Genomic DNA, 24,352 nt, shown 5'->3' on the forward strand with positions numbered 1-24,352 from the left:
AAGTTAGAGAAGGAAAGATCTTCCGGGGGTGATTTCCTTCTATCTTCTGGTGGTGAAGGTTGAGATAAAATATCTTCATCAGACGAGATATCTTCCCCCGAGTCAGTACCAGTGTCCACTGGGTGATCTGATGGTCTAAGAGGTTTGAAAGGAACCTCAGATTGTGGTGTATGTGGTCTCATAGGTGGGATAACACCAGATGGACCAGGTACCGGTTCTGGAATTGTATCTGGATCCAAACCATGAGGTGAAGTAGAGAAAACCTGGATTAAGGTGTCTAATTTATCCATTAATGGTTGTAAAATGGAGGTTTCTTGACCTGGCATCGATGGTTTTATCGGTGCCGGTACCCGGATGGGTATCGACGGCATCGGCGGTCCGTGGGCAGGAATAGTCTGAATCGGCATTGATGGAATCGCTGGCGGTGGAACAGTTGGAATTGGCATCGAGGGCACCGGTGCAGGAACGGGTGATGTCATCTGTATCGGGGGCGATATCCCCGTCGATACCAGAATCGGTGTCGATGGCATCGCTGGCGTAGAAGGCTGAGGGTGCGGCATCGCCTCGATGAATGCGTCTCTGACCGCTTGACGTATATACACATCAAGTTCCGCCCGCATGGATGATGAAAACAGAGCACCCATGGGGGGAGGCGGTATTGGCGATGCCGGTACCTCCTCAGAGCCCTGAGGAGGTACGGTTCCCTGCGCCGGAATCGGCGGGGATTGCCCTGTCGACGGCTCCGAAGCCTGATCCTGAAGCCGAGGTTTCTTAGATGTTACACCGCTTTCCGTCGATGGCTCGCCGGGTATCGAGACAGGAGACGCCGTATGCGGCCTGCGATGGCGATGCTTCTCCTTTTCGCGGGATTTTTCACTACCCGATGTCGATGCCCTGGACGATGGAGACGGGGAGGAAAGAGGAGCATCTCCCGACTCACCTGGTAGACGCTTTTTCAACACGACTTTTCGAATTGACCCTGCCCAACTCCGCGGGGTGGCGGGTGGGTTTCGTGAGGACTACATCCTGCTGTCCTGGGATAACACCTATTACAAGGTAAGCAATTTTGCTTTATCCCAGGACAAGCAGGATGCTAGTCCTCACATATGGGTGATTAGCAAGCTAGAGGCTGAGTCATTGTCCATGCAGGTAGCAGCAATGCATTGTTGAGGAAATGAGTCAGCCGACAATCACAGCAGGTTGGTTGTAGAAGGAGTTGGGATTAAATTGGAAACAAGTTCTTTAAGACAGATTGTCCATAGGCTGAATCTTGTCGTCCTTCCTTGTCCAAACAGTAATGAGCTGCAAAGGTGTGAAGAGAACTCCATGTTGCTGCTTTACAAATGTCAATGATTGGCACTGAACGAAAATGTGCTACTCAGGTTGACATTGCTCTTACTGAATGTGCCTTTACTCGCCCTTGGAGAGGAAGGCCTGCTTTTTCATAGCAAAACTGTATGCAATCTGCTAACCAATTGGATAGAGTATGCTTTCCCACTGCTTTACCTGGCTTATTTGGATCATAAGAGACAAAAAGCTGATTAGATTTTCTGAGGGACGTAGTGCAATTCAAATAAAAAGACAATGCACGTTTACAGTCCAAAGTGTGTAAAGCTCTTTCCCCTTGGTGAGAGTGAGGCCTTGGAAAGAATGTGGGTAGAACTATTGTTTGATTTAAGTGGAATTCCGTAACTACCTTAGGAAGGAATTTTGGGTGTGTTCGGAGAACCACTCTGTCATGGAGAAACTTTGTATAAGGTTCATACGTGACAAGTGCTTGTAACTCACTAACTCTTCTAGCTGACGTAATGGCTATGAGGAAAATAGTTTTCCATGTGAGAAATTTAAGATCACAGGAATCTATGGGTTCGAAAGGAGAACGCATTAATCCTGTTAAGACCAGATTCAGGTCCCATTGTGTGACTGGAGGCCGAATTGGTGGTTTAAGGTGTGGTAGACCTCTCATGAATCTACTGACGAGAGGTTGTGTGGATATAGGTGCATCTCCTATCTTGTTATAAGCTGAGATTGCGCTCAAATGTACTCTGATTGATGATGTCTGAAGACCAGAGTCTGATAGAGAGTACAAATAGTCTAGAAGAGAAGTTGTGGGGCAAGTGAAAGGATTAATATTGTTTTGCTTGCACCAGAAAGTAAACTTTTTCCATTTGAAAGAATAATTCTTTCGTGTGGAAGGTTTGCGTGAAGCTATAAGTACTTGAGAAAGTTGAAAGATTGAGTGGTTGTAGGATCAAGCTTTCAACATCCATGCAGTCAGGGATAGGGATTGAAGGTTGGGATGGTGCAACCGACCCTGATCCTGAGTTATGAGATTGGGAGCTACTCCCAGGCGTATTGGATCCCTGACTGAAAGGTCTAGCAGTGTGGGAAACCATACTTGTCGAGGCCAATACGGGGCTATGAGTATCATGGACCCCTTGTCCTGTTGTAGCTTCACCAGCGTCTTGGTGATAAGCGGTATTGGAGGATATGCATATAGTAGGCCTGAGTTCCAAGGGCGAGCAAAGGCGTCCTTGGCTGGCTGGTTCTTCTGTTTGTGTAGAGAACAGAAGTTGTCCACTTTGTGGTTCAGAAGCGACGCAAAGAGGTCTGTTGTTGGTTGTCCCCAACGTTGGAATATTTTGGTCGCTATTCAGAGACCACTCGTGTGGTTGAAACTGGCGACTGAGTCGGTCTGCTAGGACATTTTGAATCCCTGCTAGATAAGTAGCCTGTAGGAACATTGAGTGAGTCAAGGCCCAGTCCCAAATTTGTGCTGCTTCTTGACAAAGGAGATACGAGCCCGTACCTCCCTGTTTGTTGATGTACCACATGGCTACTGTATTGTCTGTCTGGATCAGCACAGTTTTGTGTGACAGGCAGTCCTTGAACGCATGCAGCGCATAACGTATAGCTCGAAGTTCTAGAAAATTGATTTGATATGTGGCTTCGAGTCGTGTCCAAGTTCCTTGAGTTTGAAGCGAGTTTATGTGAGCTCCCCACCCTAAGGTGGATGCATCTGTAGTTAATGTTATCTGAGGGACCGGTTTTTGGAAGGGTAGGCCCTTGCGTAAATTGTCCTTGATTATCCACCATTGTAGCGAGGATCGTAGATGGTGGGTCACTTGGATCTGATAATGTAGTGGCTGAATGGCTTGGATCCATTGTGATCGAAGAGTCCATTGGGTTAGTCGCATGGCAAGTCTTGCCATAGGAGTGACGTGAACCGTTGAAGCCATGTGGTCTAGTAAGATTAGAAACTGATGAGCTGTCGCTTGTCTTTGCATGGAAATTGAGTACGCCAACCGGGACAGTGTAACTGCACGATCTTCTGGAAGAAAAGCTTGTGCAATGTTTGTGTTTAATTCTGCTCCTATGAATTGGAGTAGATAAGAAGAGTTCAGGTGGGATTTTTGATAATTGATAAGGAATCCCAGTTCGTGAAGTAACTTTATTGTGCAATGTAGAGCAGTTACTGCTCCTTGTTGTGACTGACTTTTTATTAGCCAATCGTCGAGATAAGGAAATACATGAACACCTTGTTTGTGCAAATGTCCCGCTATCACTGCCAGGCATTTGGTGAATACTCTGGGAGCTGAAGCTAGGCCGAATGGCAACACTCTGTATTGGAAATGCTGATGACCCACTGTGAATCGCAGATATTTGCGATGAGGCGGGAATATAGGGATGTGAGTGTATGCATCTTGAAGATCCAGAGAACAAAGCCAATCCCCCTTTTGTATTAGTGGAAGCATGGTGCCTAGAGACACCATCCTGAATTTTTCTTTTCTTAGGAATTTGTTGAGATTTCTGAGATCTAGAATGGGACGTAGACCTCCGGTTTTCTTTGGAATGAGGAAATACCGGGAATAGAATCCTCTTCCCTTCTGAGCGTGTGGTACGTGTTCCACAGCTTTTGCTTTCAGAAGAGCAGATAATTCTGTTTGTAATTGAGATATGTGACTGAGATGGGAGTTTGTGGTGGAAACTCCTGAGGGAGAGATAAGAAGTCTAGGCTGTAGCCTTGATGAACAATGGATAGGACCCAATGATCTGATGTAATGTTTGTCCATTCTTTGTAGAAATGAGAAATTCTCCCTCCAACTGGCAATTTGGGATAAGGATTGGGTAGTTGGCTCTGCACTCTGGGATGTGTTTCAAAAACCCGAGGTGGAACCTGTTTGAGGAGGTGGCTGTGGCCTCGCAGACCGCTGTTGTCTTTGTTGTGATCGTTGTTGAGACCTTGGAGATCTTGACCTAGAGGCCTGAGGATAATACCTCTTTGGTCGGTAGAAGGGACGTTTAGCCTCCCTACGTGGTGGTCTGCGAGCTGTATGAGTTGCAGTGTCATGAGGTAGAGTTGATAATTGCTTCAATGTTTCTGAATGTTCCCGAAGCTGGGCAACGGCATCTTGCACCTTGGTGCCAAACAAGTTGTCTCCTTGACAAGGTAGGTCAACTAATTTGTCTTGGACCTCAGGGCGTAAATCTGAAGCCTTTAGCCAGGCCCACCTTCTTGCACTGATGCCGGATGCAGCTGTTCTTGATGATGTTTCGAAAGCATCATAGGCTGCCCTTACCTCATGCTTTCCTGCATCTAGCCCCTTTTGAATAATTTGCTGTGTTGCCTCTTGTTGTTGCTGAGGCAGGGATGGTAGAAACTCTTCGATTTGTTTCCAGAGATTTCTCTGGTGCTGCGTCATAAAAGCTGATATGCAGCAATCTTAGAGTTCAGCATGGCTCCTTGGTAGATTTTTCTTCCCATTAAATCTAAAAATCTACTGTCTTCCCTGGAGGGATTGAGGCATGTGTTCTGGATCTGCGGGATTTTTTCTGGGCAGATTCTACCACCAGGGAGTTGTGAGGGAGTTGAGGTTTCTCAAATCCTGGTGCTGCTTGAACAAGATAAGTGGCGTCTACTCTCCTGTTTACAGCAGGGGTTGTGTATGGGTGTTCCCATATTCTCTGCTGAAGCTGTAAAAGCACTTCATGCACTGGAATGGCTAAATTGTGTTTAGGAGGATCCACAAATTGTAGTATTTCAAGGATTTGTTGCCTCTCATCTCTTTCAGCCTGGAGTTGGAAGGGTATGGACTCAGACATTTCCTGAATAAAAGAGGAAAATGAAAGGTCTTCTGGAGGTGACTGCTTTTTGGCTTGAGGTGGAGTATTCTCAGATAAAAAATCCTCTGAGGAATGCTCTGATTCTGTGTCTGCCCACGTGTCTGACGTAGGTTGGTATTGAGGAGGTTCCAGCCTTTTAGATGGGGGAACTTCCTGAAGGTCCTTGTAAGGGATCTTGAGGATCTGGTGAACCCTCTCTGTCCTCATCCTCTATTTCCTCTTCTTCTTGACCAGGTCCTATGGGCAAGGATGCTAAAAGGTCTTGGTACCTTTTAGTGAGGATGCTATGTAGTCTTGCTTCAGAAGTAGAAGTATCTGGAGCTGGAATGGAAGAATGTTTAAATTTTCCTGATGATTTTTTAGCTGTAGGTGTCTTTTCTGGTACAGGTGTTCTAGTAGGTGCCAGAGTGTACAGAGACATCGATTGTGCAGCAGCTGGAATCGATGAAGTATGGAATGTGAACATCGAGATTGGGATCATCGATGAAATGGGCCTAGAAGTCATCGTGGTCATCGAGCTTTTTGTAAGTATCGATGTCATCGATGGGTCTTGTAATGCGAATGGGACTGTCATCGAAGAAGTAGTGAACGGCATCGATGAAGTCATCGCTGGCATCGGCGTTGATGGGGTCGCCGGCATCGGTTGGGCAGCCGGTATCTAGGTTGAAAACATCGGCGATTCTGCCGGCATAGACAGGGTTGTCTGCATCGACACGGCAGTCGGCATCGACATGGTGGTCGGCATCGGCAATGACACCGGTATTTGATTTTTCAGGGCATCGGTGACTATCTGTTTGATTAACGTAGTTAAGTCTGCAACCGATGTCGATGGTATCGATTCCTGCACCGATGTTACGGAGGCAGATGAAAGTTTTTGTTTTTTAGGGACCGGTTCCCCCGGCGGTGGTAGCGGCAGAATGGAACGGTGCCGTCGGTGTTTATGCTTAGAACGTGGTTCAGATACCGAACTTGTCGATGACGCGGAGGGTGTTGGAGAGGAGGCATCCCCCGAACCCTCCGGAAGTCTTTTCTTGATTAAGATCTTTTTTGTAAGGCCTACCGGTGACGATTTTGTAGAAGTCATTGGAGATGGCCCTGCTTGGATTTGAAATATTTGTGCCATCTTTTCTTGGCGGAGTTTCCTGCCTTTCACCGTCATTTCCTGGCACTGTGAACAGGCGGCGATGTCGTGGCCTCCACCAAGGCACCGAACGCATTCGACATGCGGGTCCATTATGGACATTGTTCGGTTGCAGGCCGGACACTTTTTGAAGCCTGAAGTCTTTTCCATCGACATCCGATGAAGGATGGATATTTTTTCTTAGCGAAAAAAGTATGGTTTGTCACCAGCCGGTGACAAAGCGAGTGAGACCCGTGAAGGGCAAATATTTTTTAATTTTTTGTAGTTGTGAGGAGAACCTCACAGGGCTCCTGTGAACCGCGATGTATTTAGCAGCGCGGAAAAAAGAAGACTGATGTGAGGCCCCTGTGGCAGGGAATATCATGGCATGCCGGGCATGCTCAGTAGCCTCAGGCAGCCAGTTAAAAGCTTCTAGAAACTTTGCCAGAAGTTTTTTCCGCTTAAGGGCTCCGTGAATGACGTCACCCATATGTGAGGACTAGCATATCCTGCTTGTCCTGGGATAAAGAAGCTATTATAAAAATGAGACTAGTTATGCTAGGTCAAATCAATGGACCACTGAGGTCAGCAGTCTGTCTCAGACCATGGTCAGTCTGGGTCACTTGGAAGTTGTCAGCACTTAGCAACAATACTATGAGAATGATTTCTTCTCTCTACATACTAAAAATATTTGTGAAATTTGGTGTGCGTACCTTTTCTATACATTTGCGCAGGCTGTGAATATTTCGCACCCACCAACCAATGCCCATAGCTCTGAGTTCTGACCATGTTGGATCCCCTTTTTGCATTGCTGGAAGCATGTTCAGAAGCTCTTCCTCTGCTACTGAATGAAAGGCCCATGCAAAGTGAATCGTTGATAAACCTAAATTACAATACAAAAAAAATTAAAATTCAAACAATCCAACATCATGGATATTGAAAAGAACAAAGTTAAAAAAATATGCTTAACTAAACATTTATAGCAATTTGAACTAGTAATTTAAATCAAGTGATATTTCGTTGCTATAATGAGAAGCTGACATCTACATTAGTAGTTCACAAACTATTTCAAGGGCTTTCATTTTTCAGAGGCCTGTCAAGTCACCAGTGATAACTATGCTTAGTTCTAATAGGTGCTCTCTGAAAACAGCAGTTCAGTCACATAAGTGAGCCATATCTTAAAAAAAGTGAACTTTATCATCTTTAACAGGTATTATCTGAAGACAGCAGTTCACCAGTTCTACATTGACTCACGTGATCACAAAGCACCAAACAATTCCAGACCTTTTTGGAAGAGCCTACATGCCCATGTAGTGCATAGTCAAGACTACCCACACTGCTGACACGCTCCCCTCGGTTCCAGTAAAACAATAACAAAAGGAAGGTGGCAGGGGCTGTGAAATTGGAACCGCTGTCTTTAGACCTGTTACAGATAAGCAACTCCACTCTCTCTTCTGAAGATAAGCAGGTTCACAAACTCATGGTCGTGGGATTCTCTAGCTAAGAGATGTCTTCAACAAAAAAAAAAAAAAAGGTGGAAAGAGGAACAAGACTGCCAACAGGCAGGTAATGTTTTGTTGTACCTAAATCATTTTCTGTTTTGTAATTTTTTATATTTTTTTTCTTTTACATTTGCTAACATGGAAGACAACCTGAAATATAGCTCTACCCCTCAAAGAGGTAGTGAAGAACAAACAGTTCTAACTTACTAGCCTATCAAGAAACTGTTGAAGTATAAAGGAAAATGAGTGAATAAATATATAAACATTTGTGTATGTAGTGTTCATGGGAAAGCACTAAGATAGATGACAGACTGTCATAATGTGAAGGCGAGCAAGTCAGACACAAAGTAATACAGAGAAACAAGTAATGTAATGGTCAAAAGAAAAACTGGTTGAAACTAGATCAAATTCAACCAAAGAATGTAAGAAAAGAGAAAAATAAAGAGGAAGTAACATCACTGACAGAGATAGCTGCTACCCCACGCAGCTCCGTGGGACAACAGCATTTACCAACATATTAGATCTCCCTTTGCTTTTATAAAAAGGCAGAATGAATAGTGATACTGTTGGGAAGAAATGACCACCAGAAAAACTCCATACGTTTTATATTCAAGCAGCCCGGAAGGTAATGGTGATGAGGGGGGAAATCTGCTTAAGAATGCATGAGACCACAAAAAGGTTGTGAAGAGGTGCAGCTTCAGATACAGAGTCAGATTGAGACATGCCCAAGTTCAGAGCTGAAACAGACTTCGCATTTACCAGGCAGAAGATGAAGACCTAGTTGAGCCAGTTGAAAAATGAGATTGTTTCTATTTAAACTGATTTTCATGAAGCAGCTTCCAAATGAAGAGAGAGATATAGCAAATGTTACTTACCTTTAAACAGGTGTTCTCACAGGACAGCAGGATGTTAGTCCTCACATATGGGTGACATCATCAGGATGGAGCCCAATCACGGAAAACTTCTGTCAAAGTTTCCAGAACTTTGATTGGCCCCTACTGGGCATGCCCAGCATGGCACTAACCCTGCAGCCAGCAGGTGTCCCCCTTCAGTCTTATTTTATAGCTACAGGCAGTGCCGAAAAAATAAAACAACAAAGCGTTACGAACCCAACACCGCGGGGCAGCGGACGGGTTTCATGAGGACTAACATCCTGCTGTCCTGTGAGAACACCTGTTACAGGTAAGCAACATTTTCTTTCTCACAGGACAAGCAGGATGGTAGTCCTCACATATGGGTGAGTACCGAGCTGAGGATGTCCGAACATGCACCAAATGTACCCAACGGCATGCAATAGGCACAACAACTGGGGTGGAATTTGGTAGAGGGCATCCTGAACCCCACCGGGTAGGCGGAAGGGTGTTGGTACGTCACGTTGGAAACAGGTTACGCAGGACAGATTGGCCAAAGATGGAATCTTGTCTTCCGGCTTTGTCCAAGCAATAGTGGGCTGCGAAGGTGTGGAGTGAGCTCCAGGTGGCAGCCCTGCAAATGTCAGGAAGCGGCACCGATCGTAGGTGTGCTACTGAAGTCACCATGGCCCTCACAGAGTGTGCTTTAACACGGTCGTGAAAAGGAATGCCTGCTTGCTGATAGCAAAAGGATATGCAGTCCGCCAACCAGGAGAGAGTTTGCTTACCCACAGGCTTCCCTAATTTGTTGGGATGGAAGGAGACGAATAGCTGAGTGCTCTTTCTGTGGGCAACTGTACAGTCTAGGTAGAACGCTAGAGCCCGTTTACAGTCGAGGGAATGCAGAGCCTGCTCTCCTGGATTGGAATGGGGCCTGGGAAAGAAGGTAGGTAGTATGATGGATTGATTGAGATGAAACTCTGACACTACCTTAGGTAAGAATTTAGGGTGAGTGCGGAGTACCGCCTGGTCCTGCAGGAGTTTAGTGTAAGGCGGATAGGTAACTAGGGCCTGTAATTCACTAACCCTGCGAGCTGAAGTGATAGCCAGAAGGAAAATCACCTTCCATGTGAAATGGAACACAATGCCCCCTGAACTCAGATTACAGAATAATCTCAAAACTTAAGAAAAATTTAAAAACATGGCTCTTTAAAAAAGCCTTCACTAAAGAGTGTGGAGGGTAGAGAATGAAAGTACAGAGTAATGCAGATGAGAATGAATTTACTCAATCCTACATTTAAGAAGTAATATCTCAAAGAGATAGTAACTCAATAATATACCTGACTTGACCAACATTACTCAAATAATGATTTTATTTATGAAATTGTAACCGAACTTTATTGGCACCAGTTAGAGTGTACGATATCCTAGATTTACTAACCTTAGTCTATGTGCCTATTTGTAAACAGTTGCGATGGTATATAACTTAGCGACGGTATAGAAAAGTTTTTAAATAAAATAAATAAATATTTTAGGTCACAGGAGTGAAGAGGATCAAATGGAGGTTTCGTGAGCCGACCAAGAACCAGATTAAGGTCCCAAGAAGGGGCTGGAGGCCGCAAGGGTGGCTTGATATGAAGCAAGCCTTTCAGAAAACGTGTTACGAGGGGTTGTCCCGATATAGGGACATCCCTGACACCTTTATGGAAGGCGGCTACCGCACTGACATGCATTCTGATTGAGGAAGTCTTTAGACCGGATTCCGATAAATGCCAGAGATAGTCCAAAAATCTCGGGATTGGACAGGAAAAGGGATCAAGGGACTGTGAAGAACACCATGATGTATACCTTTTCCATTTATAGGAATAAGACTTTCTTGTGGAAGGCTTCCGTGAAGCAATGAGGACACGAGAAACCGAATCTGAAAGGTTAAGCAGCTGAAGAATTAACCTTTCAACATCCATGCCGTCAGGGACAAGGCCTGAAGGTTGGGATGGCGTAAACATCCATCGTTCTGAGTGATCAGGAGCAGGTCCTTTCCCAAGGGAATGTGCCTGCGGATGGAGAGATCCTGGAGTATAGGAAACCACACTTGGCGTGGCCAGTGAGGTGCTATCAGGATCATGGTTCCCTTGTCCTGCCGGAGCTTCACGAGAGTCTTCGAGAGAAGAGGAAGTGGAGGGAATGCATAAAGCAGCCCGTCTGCCCACGAGAGGGAGAATGCATCTCTGGACTGAGAGCGCTCGCTCCGAATGAGGGAGCAGTAATTGTCTACTTTGTGGTTCTGAGGGGACGCAAAGAGGTCTATTTGGGGATATCCCCATTGCTGGAAGAGAGAGGTCGCTACCAAGGGATTGAGTGACCACTCGTGTGGTTGGAAGACACGACTCAGTTTGTCCGCCAAGAGATTGTCCACTCCCGGCAAGTAGGTGGCCCTGAGGTACATCGAGCGGGAGAGCACTTCCGCCCAAATCTGAGCGGCCTCCTGACAGAGAAGGAAGGAGCCTGTTCCTCCCTGCTTGTTTATGTACCACATGGCCACCTGGTTGTCCGTCTGAATCAGGATGACGTGATTTGATAGGTAATCCTGAAAAGCTCTGAGAGTATATCGCATTGCTCGAAGCTCCAGGAAATTTATCTGGTATTTGGATTCCTCTTGAGACCAAGATCCTTGTGTCTGTAGATCGTTTACATGAGCTCCCCAGCCGAGAATGGAAGCATCGGCGGTGAGAACGAGTTGAGGATCTGGTGGATGAAAAGGCAGTCCCTGGAGGAGATTGTTGTGATCTTTCCACCAGGCGAGAAACAGACGGAGTGCGTCGGTGATGTGGACAATGGTTGAGAGAGGCTGAGTCGCTTGAGTCTATTGTGAACGTAGAGTCCAATGCATGACTCATGGCAGGGCGGGCCATTGGAGTGAGATGGACTGAGGATGCCATGTGTCCGAGAAGGACAAGGAATTGCCGAGCAGTGGCTGTGTACTGAGACTGCAACTGGTGAGCGAGAGACACGAGGGTTTGTACTCGTTGTTGAGGTAGGAAGGCTTTTGCCTGTAAGGTGTCCAAGTCTGCCCCAATGAAAGACAAGGTTTGAGATGGGACTAAATAGGATTTCTCGTAATTGACGAGAAATCCCAGAGAGGTTAGAGTGTATAGGGTTAAATCCAGGGACGATCGAGCTGCTTACTGGGCTTGGGCCCTGATTAACCAGTCGTCTAGATAGGGTTAGACGTAAACATCTTCTTTCCTGAGGAAGGCTGCGACAACTACGAGACATTTGGTAAAGACTCGTGGTGCCGATGCTAGGCCGAATGGAAGCACCAGGTATTGATAATGCTTTAGACCTACTAAGAACCAGAGGTACTTGCGATAAGCTGGAGCTATTGCAATGTGGGTGTATGCGTCCTGGAGGTCTAGAGAGCAGAGCCAGTCTCCTCTTTGTAGAAGAGGAAGAAGGGAGCCCAAGGTTACCATCCTGAACTTTTCCCGCTGGAGGTACTTGTTGAGGGCACGTAGGTCCAGAATTGGACGAAGGCCCCCAGATTTTTTGGGGATCAAAAAGTACTGGGAATAGAACCTTAGGCCTTGTAGCGAAAGAGGAATGGATTCTATTGCTCTTAACTGGAGAAGGGAGACCTCCTGCTCCAGAAGGACAGAGTGGTCGGCTAGTCTCCAAGTTTGTAGCGGTGGGGAGTCCTGTGGGACAGCTAGAAAATTCAGATGGTAGCCCTGAGCAATGATTGCCAGCACCCATTGGTCGGTCGTGATTGTTTGCCACATTCCATGAAAGTGGCATAGTCGACCTCCCACTGGTATACATGGCAAAGGAATTAGGCTGCTGCTCTCCAATTGAGAGTCAAAAGCCTGAAGCAGGCCCCGGCTGGGGAGCTGCTTGTGACTTTTGCTTGCGAGGCTGGGATATATGTTAAGTCCTCGTCAATCGGGTCCTTGTCGGTGGAGGATAGTACTTCCTTGGCCGGAAGAATGACTTCTTAGGGTCCTTCTTGGAGGGCATCTAGACGGGAAGTCAGAAGGAATCAATGAGAGCTGTTTGAGGGTCTCATGGTGATCCTTCAACTCAGCCACTATTTGCTGAATCTGTTCACCGAATAGATTGTCACCAATACAGGGCAGGTCGGAGAGCCTGTCTTGTACTTCTGGGCGAAGGTCCGAGGACTTGAGCCAGGCCCAACGCCGTGCCGAAATGGCAGCTGCAGACACTCTAGTGGAGGTGTCGAAGATATCGTAAGCTGTTCTTATTTCATGCTTTCCTGCTTCAAAGCCCTTATTGACAAGGGTTTGAAGACGTTCTTGGAATTGGTCAGGCAGGGTTTCAGAGAAGTCCTGTATTTGCTTAAAGATGACCCTATTGTATTGGGTCATGTACAGCTGGGTAAGAAGCAATTCTAGAGATGAGCATGGGCCCTTGGAACACTCGTCGACCAATATTGTCTAGGAACTTGTGTTCCTTGACAGGAGGGGTAGAGGAGTGTGGCTTCGTTCTTTTCGCTTTCTTCTGAGCTGACTCTACCACAACTGAGTGGTGGCCAAGCTGAGACTTTTGAAAGCCCGGGGCTGACTGTACTAGGTAGTGTCAGCTTTCCTGTGTACTGGGGCTATAGATCCAGGATTTTCCCAGTTCTTTTTGAGGAGGTCAAGAAGAACTTGATGAATGGGAATAGAGGTGATCACTTTGGGGGCATCCAGGAAATGGAGAAGCTCTGGTGCCTATCATCTTGCTCCGTCTGAAGTTGAAAAGGGACCATCTCAGACATTTCCTTCACAAAATTAATGAAAGAGGTCCTCTGGAGGAGAACGCTTTCTACTTTCAGCAGGAGAAGGAGGTGAAGGTAAATCATCGGTGTCTGTGGATGTATCATCACCCCAAGTGTCATAAGGATCAGAAGGCTGACCTGTAGGATGAGAGGGTGGTTGGATACCCGAGGGGCCCGGCTGAGGCTCCAAGAAAATCGAAGGAATCGCCAAGGGCACCGCGGACAGCTTGGGGGGCATCGGTGCCGGCATCGAAGGCATCGATGGCGCCGATGAGCGTATCGCCCCCGATGAGTGAATCTGTGGCGAGGGACGGCATGGCATCGATGGCTGAGGCACTACCCCCGAAGGAGGAATGCGGAACAGTGTTTCTCCTCTCGATGAAGCAGCCACTGGGGAGCGCACCGGAGCCATCGGAGACCCGGGAATCACCGGTGGAAGGGCAGTCATGAGCGCCTCCATGCAGGATAGCAGCAGTGCCAGCACTGCTGGAATCGGGTCGGTGACCGGTTCCACTCTCGGTGCATTGCTTTGTCGATGGCCTCCTGGACCAGCCAGTCCAGTTCTTCCCGGAGACCTGGGGCAATCAGTTCCGGCTCCGTGATGGAAGAGGGAGGCTGAGGCACAGTCGGAGGGACCACCTTTACAGGCGGAATCGCGACTCCCAAACCCCGATCAGGTGAGGGTGGCCTCGATGTCCCGGTCGCAGGAGTGGTCGGTGCCGCACCTGGATGGGGCTTCTTCAACGGCGGCTCGGACGGTGGCGAGGTCGATGATTTCACTCCCTTGACAGTCCGAGACCTACGATGCCGATTGCGATGCTTCTCCCTGCGATCCCCTTGATCCTGAGGGGGAGATACGGGAGTCGATGGCCGTGAAGACGTCGATGGAGGGCGGTCACCGGACGGTTGTCGATGGTGCGACTTTGACGGTGCAGGTTCCGAGGACGTCGATGCGATGGACGGCGTCGGGGTGTGAGCACGGAAGAGGAGTCCCATCTTCTCCATTTTGGCTTTGCGACCCTTAGGTGTCATGAGGGCACACTTGGTGCAAGTTAGGACATCATGCTCACGGCCTAAACACAAAACACAGACTCCATGAGGGTCTGTGATAGACATGGTGCGAGTACAGTCCGGGCACCGACAAAAACCTGACGCCATGGAAAAAATCGAGGCGCGGTACGGTTGACGGCCAGTAGGCCGTGAGGGCCAAACTCGGCGGTAATAGACAAAAAACGGTGAAAAAACTTACCGGAGTACCGCGGTCGAGGAAAGTTAGAGGGGGGACCCCTGTGGGGCGAAGTATTTTAATTTAATTCCGTTAGGAAAAATCTGTTGGAAAAGCTAAGAGTATTAGAAAATTGCTGGAGAACAAATATTAAAATACTTGGATTGCCAGATATTACTGATTACACTGACTTGGTATTGCGCAAAATATCTGTGGGGAAATATTAAACTTTGTGGCAGGGGAACATTCTGAAAACCCCCCCCAAAAAAACAGTTAAAGATTGAGAGAGCTCATAAGGGGTTTGGGCCTCTTGAGCAAGAACTCTCCAAAAGACATTGTAGCATCTATCTGATTTTGAAGCTAAAGATATTATATACAAAGCTAGATCGACGAGTACTACTCAGTGAGGAAAACCATGAAACTGAAATGTTTGATGTCTCCCCATTTACTCTCCAGAAATGGAGGGGTTCACAAGTTGATACTTCATCAAATTTCGTTTTAACAAATATGGGTATGGTAAAGGATAAAAGGGCAGTAAAGTGATCTTTGTTTAGGATGATTACTGTTAGGGAAATAACTTCTGTGTCTGGACAATTTAAATCCACTTTCTCTCAAATAGATTCTTGTCCATTTTTTTTTTTTTATCATCAAAAATTTGAGGTTAGAAACATTTGAAATTATACAGACAATTCCATTTGTCTCCATGGTTGAGGAATACTTGCCTAGGCAACTGAACACTACAGTGAGACCTGTAGTTAAAGATAAAAAGCTATCATTGGGGGATTCGGCGAATTATAGACCTGGTCTAACTTCCCAACTCTTGCCAAAGTAACTGAAAAGTGTGTATTGTCACAATTAGAAGCGTTTTTGAAGTAAAATCAGATACTGGATGAAAAGGTTTGGTTTTAGAAAAGCCCACATCACAGAGTTATTGTTATACACACACACACATATGTAAAAACATATATACATAATAAAATATGCTTAGCGATGAAAGCCTTTGGATCCACCTGACAGTGTTCTACTGGCTCTAACCATTAAGGGTGAGCCACACTCTACAATGCATATACATCTGAGCAAAGATACATGGGGTAAGAAACACAGCTGGTGTTGAAGGGAGGCATTGGGACAGTCAGGAAGAGAACACCAGCAGCTACAATGCACACACTAAGTGAAGCACAACTGTGAAGGAATGTATACTCTGCTGTGTGTGTCAGAGGAAGGCAGCGTGATAGAAGGGAAGGCAGAAAAGGACTCCTGCTTTCCTGCTTCTCCAGCTGCAGAACATGAAAAAATGCTGGCATCAGACTAAGGTGTCAGGGAAACACTCTCCATTAAATGTCAAAAAGTTGCAGCTGATTCATGGATAAAGAGAATAATTTCTAGTCATAAGAGATACAGGCAAGAGAAAAAACAGAACTAGGAAGAGATCTGGGAGGACATTCTATCCTAGAGACATTGTGTGTGTTAATCTCTAAATTTTAGTTTGGGCTGTGGTGCCTAGTTAGTTTATGCTAGAATTTCTTTTAAAGAACTGAAAATAAGTAAGTTGCACATGTATTGAAATAATGTTATGTTGCTTTTCTATTTGTTGTAATGAAAGGATTTTCAATAGAATAGGAAAAAAAAAGCTGAGTTTAATCTAATCTTGAATGCCCTCAGTGATGGCCTAAAACAGATGCTGCAGCGGAATGACATGATCCTTGCCTAGATACTTGCAGTGGGCTTTATAATAGTCCATTATCAACAGTTTGCCTGCAACAGGGGTACTTCTTGAAGCCACTGGTCTTTTTCTACCAGTGTCAGAAAACTGACTCAAAACCAAAAGCATTTTCTTTTAAATTAAACAGGAGAGAAATAAGGGATCATAATTGTCAACAGTAACAGGGAAAAAACCAGGCCCACTGACAAGGACATAAAAATATAAGAAAGTTTACTAACTGCTGAAAAATCTAACTAGTAAGGGGAAAAGAAAAACCTCACTAAGGTACACTGATCTGAACACCAGAAAAAACAAGGGAAAAATCTGCAAAGAAGGCAGTGAGTGCTTCTAATGCCTACTATGAAAACCAACAGACAGACAACCTGCAAAAGCGTGGGGATGAAGAACAGCCCCACAAAAACAGAGGGATCCTCAAAATTTTCACAGTAAGCTCTGGAAATATTGTCCATGTTGCTGCAGGAGGACAATCCATCTGTGAGCATTGTAAACTGCTTGCTTCAAAGAAAAAAAATGGATGAAAAATAAATCTCAAGTTTCTGCTTCTGTGGTTCAGTAGCTACAATAGTTTGCAAACTTCAATCTGGCTCACCCTCACTGTATGTCTTAGATCATACATGATTAAACAAATTAAAAAAATTAAATTGTGCTAAAAATAAATTACTTTATGTTCCAAAGGAGAGTTTTCTGGAATCTCTCTCAGCCACGTGATTAGATTTTCCAAGTATTTCTCATATATTAATACATGGCTTAAGTTTCAAAGTAATTAATTTATGAAAATTTGTATTTATATAGCACCTTTTACAAAACACAAACCTAAAAAAATCAGAAATAATCATCTCTAGGCTAAATGGTTATTAATCAGGATTTCTCAATACACAAGGGTATAGTGATTAGCAGTATTATCTGCAGCTAAAATGCAAGTTAACACCATACACACACCTAGTCAAGTCAATGATAGTGACTGAAATACTGTATAATAAGCAATAGTTAAGATTCAAATTCTGATGCAATTGTGTAATAACTAGACTTTTTTTCCTTTGTGCATTGTGCTTATTGATGTATGCTAACATAACATATATGTTATTTTTGTAATGAGTATCCACAGGTCCCTTACAAGATTATTCATGCATCTTCACTAGGGGGCACACATGACTAGAGAGAGAACAGTAAGAATAGGTGCTAAAGACACATCCTATTGGGTGGTGCCTTTGGAAGAGTAATAAAGTCAAGGCACAGAATACTCTGGGGCTCTGAGGCACAGCCAAGGTTTTAGGAAGAATCTCTGGATTTCCCAAGGAGAGTTCCTGGAACTGCTTGAGAGGGGGTTTAAGAACAGAGGCATCTGGAAATGATTCCAGGTGATATGAGGCATAGGAGACTCCTGGCTCTGCTGTGATTGCTATTTTACAGCTCTGTGCAGTTTGAAAAGGACAGAAGAGACCACAGAGAGTCCAGTATGCCTAAAGTTGTACAGTCATTAACAAGAAGCTTTCAGCAGGGCTCTCTCCAGATGGTGCTGAGTCAAAGAGAAGAAAAAGGAAGCAGAAATGTTTCACAGCATTTCAATTGAGAAGCACAGTTCCAACAAAGGAGAGTAAAGGAGAATTATGGTACAAAGGGGAATCCAAAAGAGTCAAGAACAGATCCTTGGAGTTCTCTGAAATACTTAGAAGCAAGAGAGTTCCCTAAATCTCTTTACAGTGTTTAAATTGCTATTTAAAACTGACTTTATTCATATCACCAGAAGACAATTTGTTTGTCAACTTATCACCATACAGCAAGTTACATAATAAACTATATTCATTTTGGAATAAAATCTGGTGCGGAGTTTATTTCCACACCACAGGGAGTGTTTTACTAGCCCTAAGGGCTCTAAAGCAAAGTTGCCCCCTGCCCTTACCCCCTTCCAGAGGAACCTCACGGAGACCCCTGGGTTACATAACGGCTCCATAGCTCTAATATGCCCCATTGTTTGTGATGTATTGGATTTACCCTTTAACCATACTTTCTAAGGCATTCAGAATATATAAGAAATACAAAAACTAATGATAAGTAACACTTACTTGCCTCAGTAATGGATGCCAATATTTATTAAACAAGATTCATCTGATAGTTTATGTTACCTTGGTGAAGAAGCTGGGCTCGATAGATGGGAGGAAGAGAGGTTGTGAGAAATGTATGAAGCCTAACAGCCAAAAAGAATTTCAAACCACATTCATCAAGAGTCTCTCCACCTGTGTAGAGAACAAAACAGTTTCCAAATGAAAGCAGATGCTAAGGAATACATGAGTAAACATTTTTTACAACTGGCAACCGAAAATGTCATTGCTATTTAATGAGGTAACAGAAGCATTGTTTAGAATTATTGTAAAGGTCTCTATTTAAATAATGGATTACAGAACTGAATCAAAAATGGTATGACTTTTCCCCTCGAGCAATTTTTTGAATATTTAAAGTCATTTAATTCTTAATATAAAATGTTAACATTTTAACTATTCCTGTACATGAATAAGAAAATACTTAGGGATCAAGTCACCCAATTTAAGATTATAAAGGAGACAGAGACAAACAGCTTTTCAGACTAAAGCAAAGTTGCTATCTCTAGCAGGCATTATCCAGTTTAATAAATAAGCTTAGACAGTAATCAGTCCCTAAGGGAGGTGAAAAGTGTTGTATAGAATGAATATCCTGCTGAACATCTGAAACAGGTTCAGCAACATCCAAGACAGAACATTTAAGAAAATCTAATACTCAGTTGCTATATACCAAATGAGGCCACAGGGGGTTAATCAGCTTTTCATATAGCTAAGGGGCTTACCTGTAAAGTATGCTCTCTGTCAATAACAGGATTATATATATAGGTGACATCTGACAGTACTGGCATAGATCATCTCATAAAAAAATATGGAAAAGCCTGGAAAGGTTTTACCAAGCATGTATGGGATTTCCTGTGCATTCTGCACACAGTGGAGCCCTTTCAGTCTTACACTAATGCTAAGAATACCACTCCAAATGGGGAAATGGGAGAGTATATGTGTGACTATTTATTCTGCTGTCCTCAGAGAACATCTGTTACAGGTAAGCAACTTAACTTATTCAGAGAACAAGCAGAATAAATAGCAAAACCTGAGTGCATCCTAAGGCTTGCTTTACGAAAAGAAAAACAACAAAGAAAAAAACACAATGAGATCAATAGGTGGAGAACAAATTTTTGTTGGGCAAAACCCATTTTCTGTTTTGATTATATTTGATTTTAAGAAGATAACCCAGAATAAAATAGGGCCTAGGGGGATTCCATCTCTGAAAGAAGCCTTAGTTTTGGTCTATCTCCACCTGCTGGAAAGGAGGCTCAACCCATGGTCTGGACTGATCCGGGTACGTACAGGGAACATAGCCTTTCAAATCTCTTTAATGGAGGCTAGGCATAGATGGACTACGATACAGCCATGGCTGTAACGTTATAAGCACTGACATGCTTGTCTAATGTCAGACCTGCCTGGGCATAAGTGTCATGCCAGGTCAGACCAAGGTCCATCAAGCCCAATAACCTGTCTCTCAAAAGTGGCCCATAGCAAAAAGTAGACCTAATTTCTTGTTGCTCACTCCCAACAAGTAGTACTGGGTTTCCCAGTCTCATCTTGTTAAGAACTGTATATAGGCTTTTCCTTCAGGAATTTGTCAAACTTTTTAAAATCCCTGCTATTGTTTGTTGCTGTGACCACATCCTCCAAAACAAATTCCAAAGCATGTTGAACCTTATGGCTTTGACAGTTCATATGACTCCTGTGGCATATCTCCATAAGAAAGCCTGAAGAATGGTCAAAGACTTGGCAGCTAGGATTCAATGTCACAAAGTGCAGTCATGCATCTGGGGTGCAGTAATCCAAAAGAGCTGTATGTGATTTGGGGGGGGGGGGGGGGGGAGGGAGGAGGAAAGACTAATGTGCCCAGACTGGGAGAGGGACCTTAGGGTGATAGTATCTGGCAATATGAAGGTGGCAAAGCAATGTTACAAGGCAAACAGCTAAAGCCTGAAAAATGCTGGGCTGCATAGAGAGAGGATTGATCAGTAAGAAAAGGATAATGTCCTTGTATAGGTCTTTGGTGAGACCTCACCTAGGGTACTGTGTTCAGTTCTGTAGTCTGTATCTCAAAAAGGAGAGAGACAGGATAGAGGCGGGTCCAGAGAAGGGTGACCAAAATGGTGTCTCATCATCAGAAGACTTGTGAAAAGAGGCTGAAGGATCTGAATATGTATACCCTAGAAGAGAAGGTGCAGAGGAGATGTGATACAAACCTTCAGATACCTGAAAGGTTTTAATGTTGCATATTCATCAAACCTTATCTGTTGGAAAGTAAACAGTAGAACTAGGGGTCACGATATGACAGTTCCAGGTGGGCAACTCAGAACCAATGTCAGGAAATATTTCTTCATGGAGAGGGTATTGGATGACTGGAATGCCCTTCCAGAAGAAGTGGTGAAGATGCAAACAGTAAATGAATTCAAAAAGGCATGTGAAACTCAGAGGATCCTTAAAGGCTAGAGTTGGAAATTAAGAAAAGGGTACATGGAGGGTAACTAGCATGGAGTGGCAGCTATTACTTCCAACAGAAACCATGGGGATTACTACCATTAACCAATTAGCTTAAGAAGCTTACATGATTTTGACGCAACTGCAGCATCGCTTTCTGATTTAACAGTGGTGGGGGGAATTGGATTTAGACGATGGTCAATGCTGGGCTCTGACTTTTACTGTCCATGGTACTGATATGCAGATATTAGGCAAGAAGCACAGGACTATTTCAATGGCCAAGTCCGAAAGCAAAGCACATTCAAGTAGCAGCATTGTATGAATTATCAGAAGGCTGCTTATCCTGTAAAAATGTTGCTAGCAGTAATTTTGCTGTGGTTTGACAGTTGCTTAGTTTTGATTATTAACATTACTACTCTTAACATAAGGCTTGGGGTATCCTGGATGGTGCGGCAGTTACTACCATAAAAAACTTGAATGGCAAACTGGATGGATTATTTGGACTTTTTCTGCTGTCATTACTGTGTTACTATGTTACATAAAGCAAAGTTGTTTACCTGTAACAAGTATTCACCGTAGACAGGACAATAAGCTATACACGTGACACATGACAGCATCAACATGGAACATGCTCTCAGAGCACAGAAAGAGCAAAAACATTTGAGCACAAGCAGGTGTTCCTATGCAGCCACTGCTATACAAGTTTCTTCAGTCTTTTACACACTAACTGCCAACTCTTAAGGGACAGAGTAGGAGTATCTAACTGATTTGTCCAACTGTCTATGGAAAATACCTGTTACAGGTAAGCAGCTTTGCTTTCTCCGTGGACAACCTGGACAAGGATAAATCAAAAAGCGGGGGGACTCCCAAGTTTAGGGTTGCACAAAGAACAGTGTACTCCTGGGGGAATTCTGCACAGCTATGCAGTGCAAAATTTGTAAGGAATTCCCCTCCTCCACAGAGTTTTAGTATTATGCATAGAATATGGAGCAAGACCTGGCAGGCAATGAGTGGTGCACATCCCGCTTGCAGCCAAGGATTGGAGGAGCCCAGCAGGCTGCAAGTGGAGCCCATCCCACTCATGGCCAAAGATTAAGCTTGGAGGGAGAGAGAAGAGAGGCCTGGGATAGCTGCAGGCAGAGCCAATCCTGCCTGCAGCAGAATGACAGAGCTAGAGGAGGAGCTAAGGGCGAGCCTTGGAAGAAGAGCAACCCACTAATTTTTCTGAAGAGATTATCATATGGGAATTCAAAGATATGTAGAAAAATGGCAGTTTTTAGACCACTGCAGACTGGGGATTGAGGATCCATCATGCCTATGTAGTAGGGATGGGGTGTCCTTGCCTTTGAGGATATGAAGAATATCCTTGAGAGACCTGTGAGCATATGTGAGAGAGAAAGTGTGTATATGAGAGAGAGAGAGGGAGCCTGTGTTAGGGAGTATGTATGCGAGTAAGAGATTGAGTGTCTGTGCACAAGTGAGGTTGGATGAGAGGAATTCTGTGTGTGAGCGAGGGAGCCTGTGTGAGTGATGGACAGAGGTAGCCTATGAGAAGAAGTATGTGCGTGCAAAAGAGAGGAAGCCGGCGTGAAAGCGGGACTAAGAATTCCTTTCAAAATATTTAAAACTCTGCATCTTTGAGTAATAACTTTTCTGTATTACATTTTCAATTCATCACCCAAAGATTGATATACAGTGTGTTATTTTGACCAATATAAATTAGGCAGAATGTCAGAATTTTTAATTTTTGTGCACAGAATTTTAAAATTGTCTGCGTGGAAAAGGAATAATTGTTAAAATGTTTTAATATAAATACTTAGATATCTGAAGTTATGAGGGGGCCAATGACATAAAACCTCGCTAAACAGAAAAAAACAACCTTGAAGAGTGAAAGAACTCAGACTGGATAATTATTCACTCTGAATATTTATGGCTGAATAAGACATTAAAAGATAATCATGACTGTCATTCACACATCTACTAGATAAAAGAGCCCTGACCGACGTGCCGCAAATGCGCAGTAGAGAGCAGCTCTACCGCGCATGCGCGGGCGAGCACATCGGTCAGAGCGGAGCATGCCTGAAAAAAAAAATGGTACTGGGAGGAGCAGTAGCGGTGCGCGCGAGGGAATTAAGCAGAGTCTTCTGAAAGCACTTTATCCTATAATATTTGAATGTCTGAGAATTGCAACTTAGGGGCACTGAAGAATTAAACTGACTTGGCTCTTTTCAGGGCAGATTCAACAACTACAGATTGGTATGGCACTGGACTGTTAATGCCTCAGATGTCAGGGCGTATTTTGCATCTGCCTTCTTTCCTACAAGTACTAATACGTGGGTTCCCCTACAGTCCTTTCCATATATCCTGAAGTTAGTAGATGAGCATAGCCACCGCCAAAAAAAACTTTAGAAGCATCAAGCTGCTTTAGGACACCTGAAGCAGTACCTTAAACTCACCTTTGGCTTATAAGTTAAAAGGAATGTCAGCCATTCTTCCCAAAAAAAACCAAAACTATAAAAGGAGGCATCTTCAAAGGGGGAGACCTATTTTGTAACCTTGCAACCTTTCCCTACAGCAATTGTTAAAACAGAACTGATCTCTGGAAGTGCTGCAAGTAAAAATGCAAGATTAATGACATATGAACTACAAGTCCATAAAACCAGGGCATGGCCAGATTTTGAATAGAACCACTTAGATCTATAATCAACACCTGTCATAAAACAAAGAACAAAAAGAAAAGACGAAATCAGTAATAAGTAAAATAGATCACAATGGGAACAAGCCAGTTGAGGGACATTCCAAAATCTTATGACTATATAAGTAGCATTGTCCCAAAATGGGAATATAACTATGGGCACAGATGAGATTTCTTCTTCATTTACACTCACACCCACAGAAAAGCTGCAGATACCCTTTTGAGAGCACACAAAAATACACCCTAGAACACTACCCTGATGTCTACATACAATAGTCTATGTGAGATTATCCAATATCTGGGTATTGTATGCCATATCATTCTGTGCATTTAAGCTCTTCAAACATATGTCCCTTGTCCGTACAGGGGTGCACCCCTGTACGGAATGTACAGTCTTAGAAGTTAAATGCACGGTCTTAGAAGTTGTAAAAAAAGATCAACGAGGAGGGAATGTGGATTTGAAGTTTTTACAGAAAGAACAAAAATGGATCTTTAAATTGGGAACGGTTCAGCCTGATGGAATTAACAAAGAAGTCGACTGGTCGGTGTACCGGGCAGGAAGTTGATTGGTGGTCAGTTAGAGAAAACGAGGTGTTTAAAAGACGTGACTCTGGAGGGGTGGGATTGAGCGTGAAAAACGCCATTTGTGATTCGGTGTGTTGTGGGAAGGAGCCGGGTGCGGCCAAGAAGCTGAAAGTAAGTCAGACTGATTGTTTGGTGGCTTTATAAGTGTTATAAAAGTAGTTAAAATGTTGCTTTGTAAGAATGAGTAAGTTTTGTTATGCCTTATGTGATAGAAGGCGGGC

General features: G+C 44.2%; 1 protein-coding gene across 3 annotated transcripts in view; it reads right to left on the reverse strand.

Moving 5' to 3' along the window:
- Positions 1 to 24,352, reverse strand: part of DMXL1 (Dmx like 1) — a 692,618-nt gene that overhangs the window by 308,212 nt on the left and 360,054 nt on the right. For all 3 annotated transcript variants that reach the window (XM_029570948.1, XM_029570967.1, XM_029570958.1), the window contains exons 19-20: positions 18,443 to 18,553; positions 6,958 to 7,127 (exon numbers count right to left, since the gene is read on the reverse strand). In XM_029570948.1, the coding sequence (XP_029426808.1) occupies positions 6,958 to 7,127; positions 18,443 to 18,553 (281 nt within the window). The remainder of the gene's footprint in view (positions 1 to 6,957; positions 7,128 to 18,442; positions 18,554 to 24,352) is intronic.

The sequence above is a fragment of the Rhinatrema bivittatum genome, chromosome 1 (assembly GCF_901001135.1).
Source record: "Rhinatrema bivittatum chromosome 1, aRhiBiv1.1, whole genome shotgun sequence".
Classification (NCBI taxonomy): domain Eukaryota; kingdom Metazoa; phylum Chordata; class Amphibia; order Gymnophiona; family Rhinatrematidae; genus Rhinatrema; species Rhinatrema bivittatum.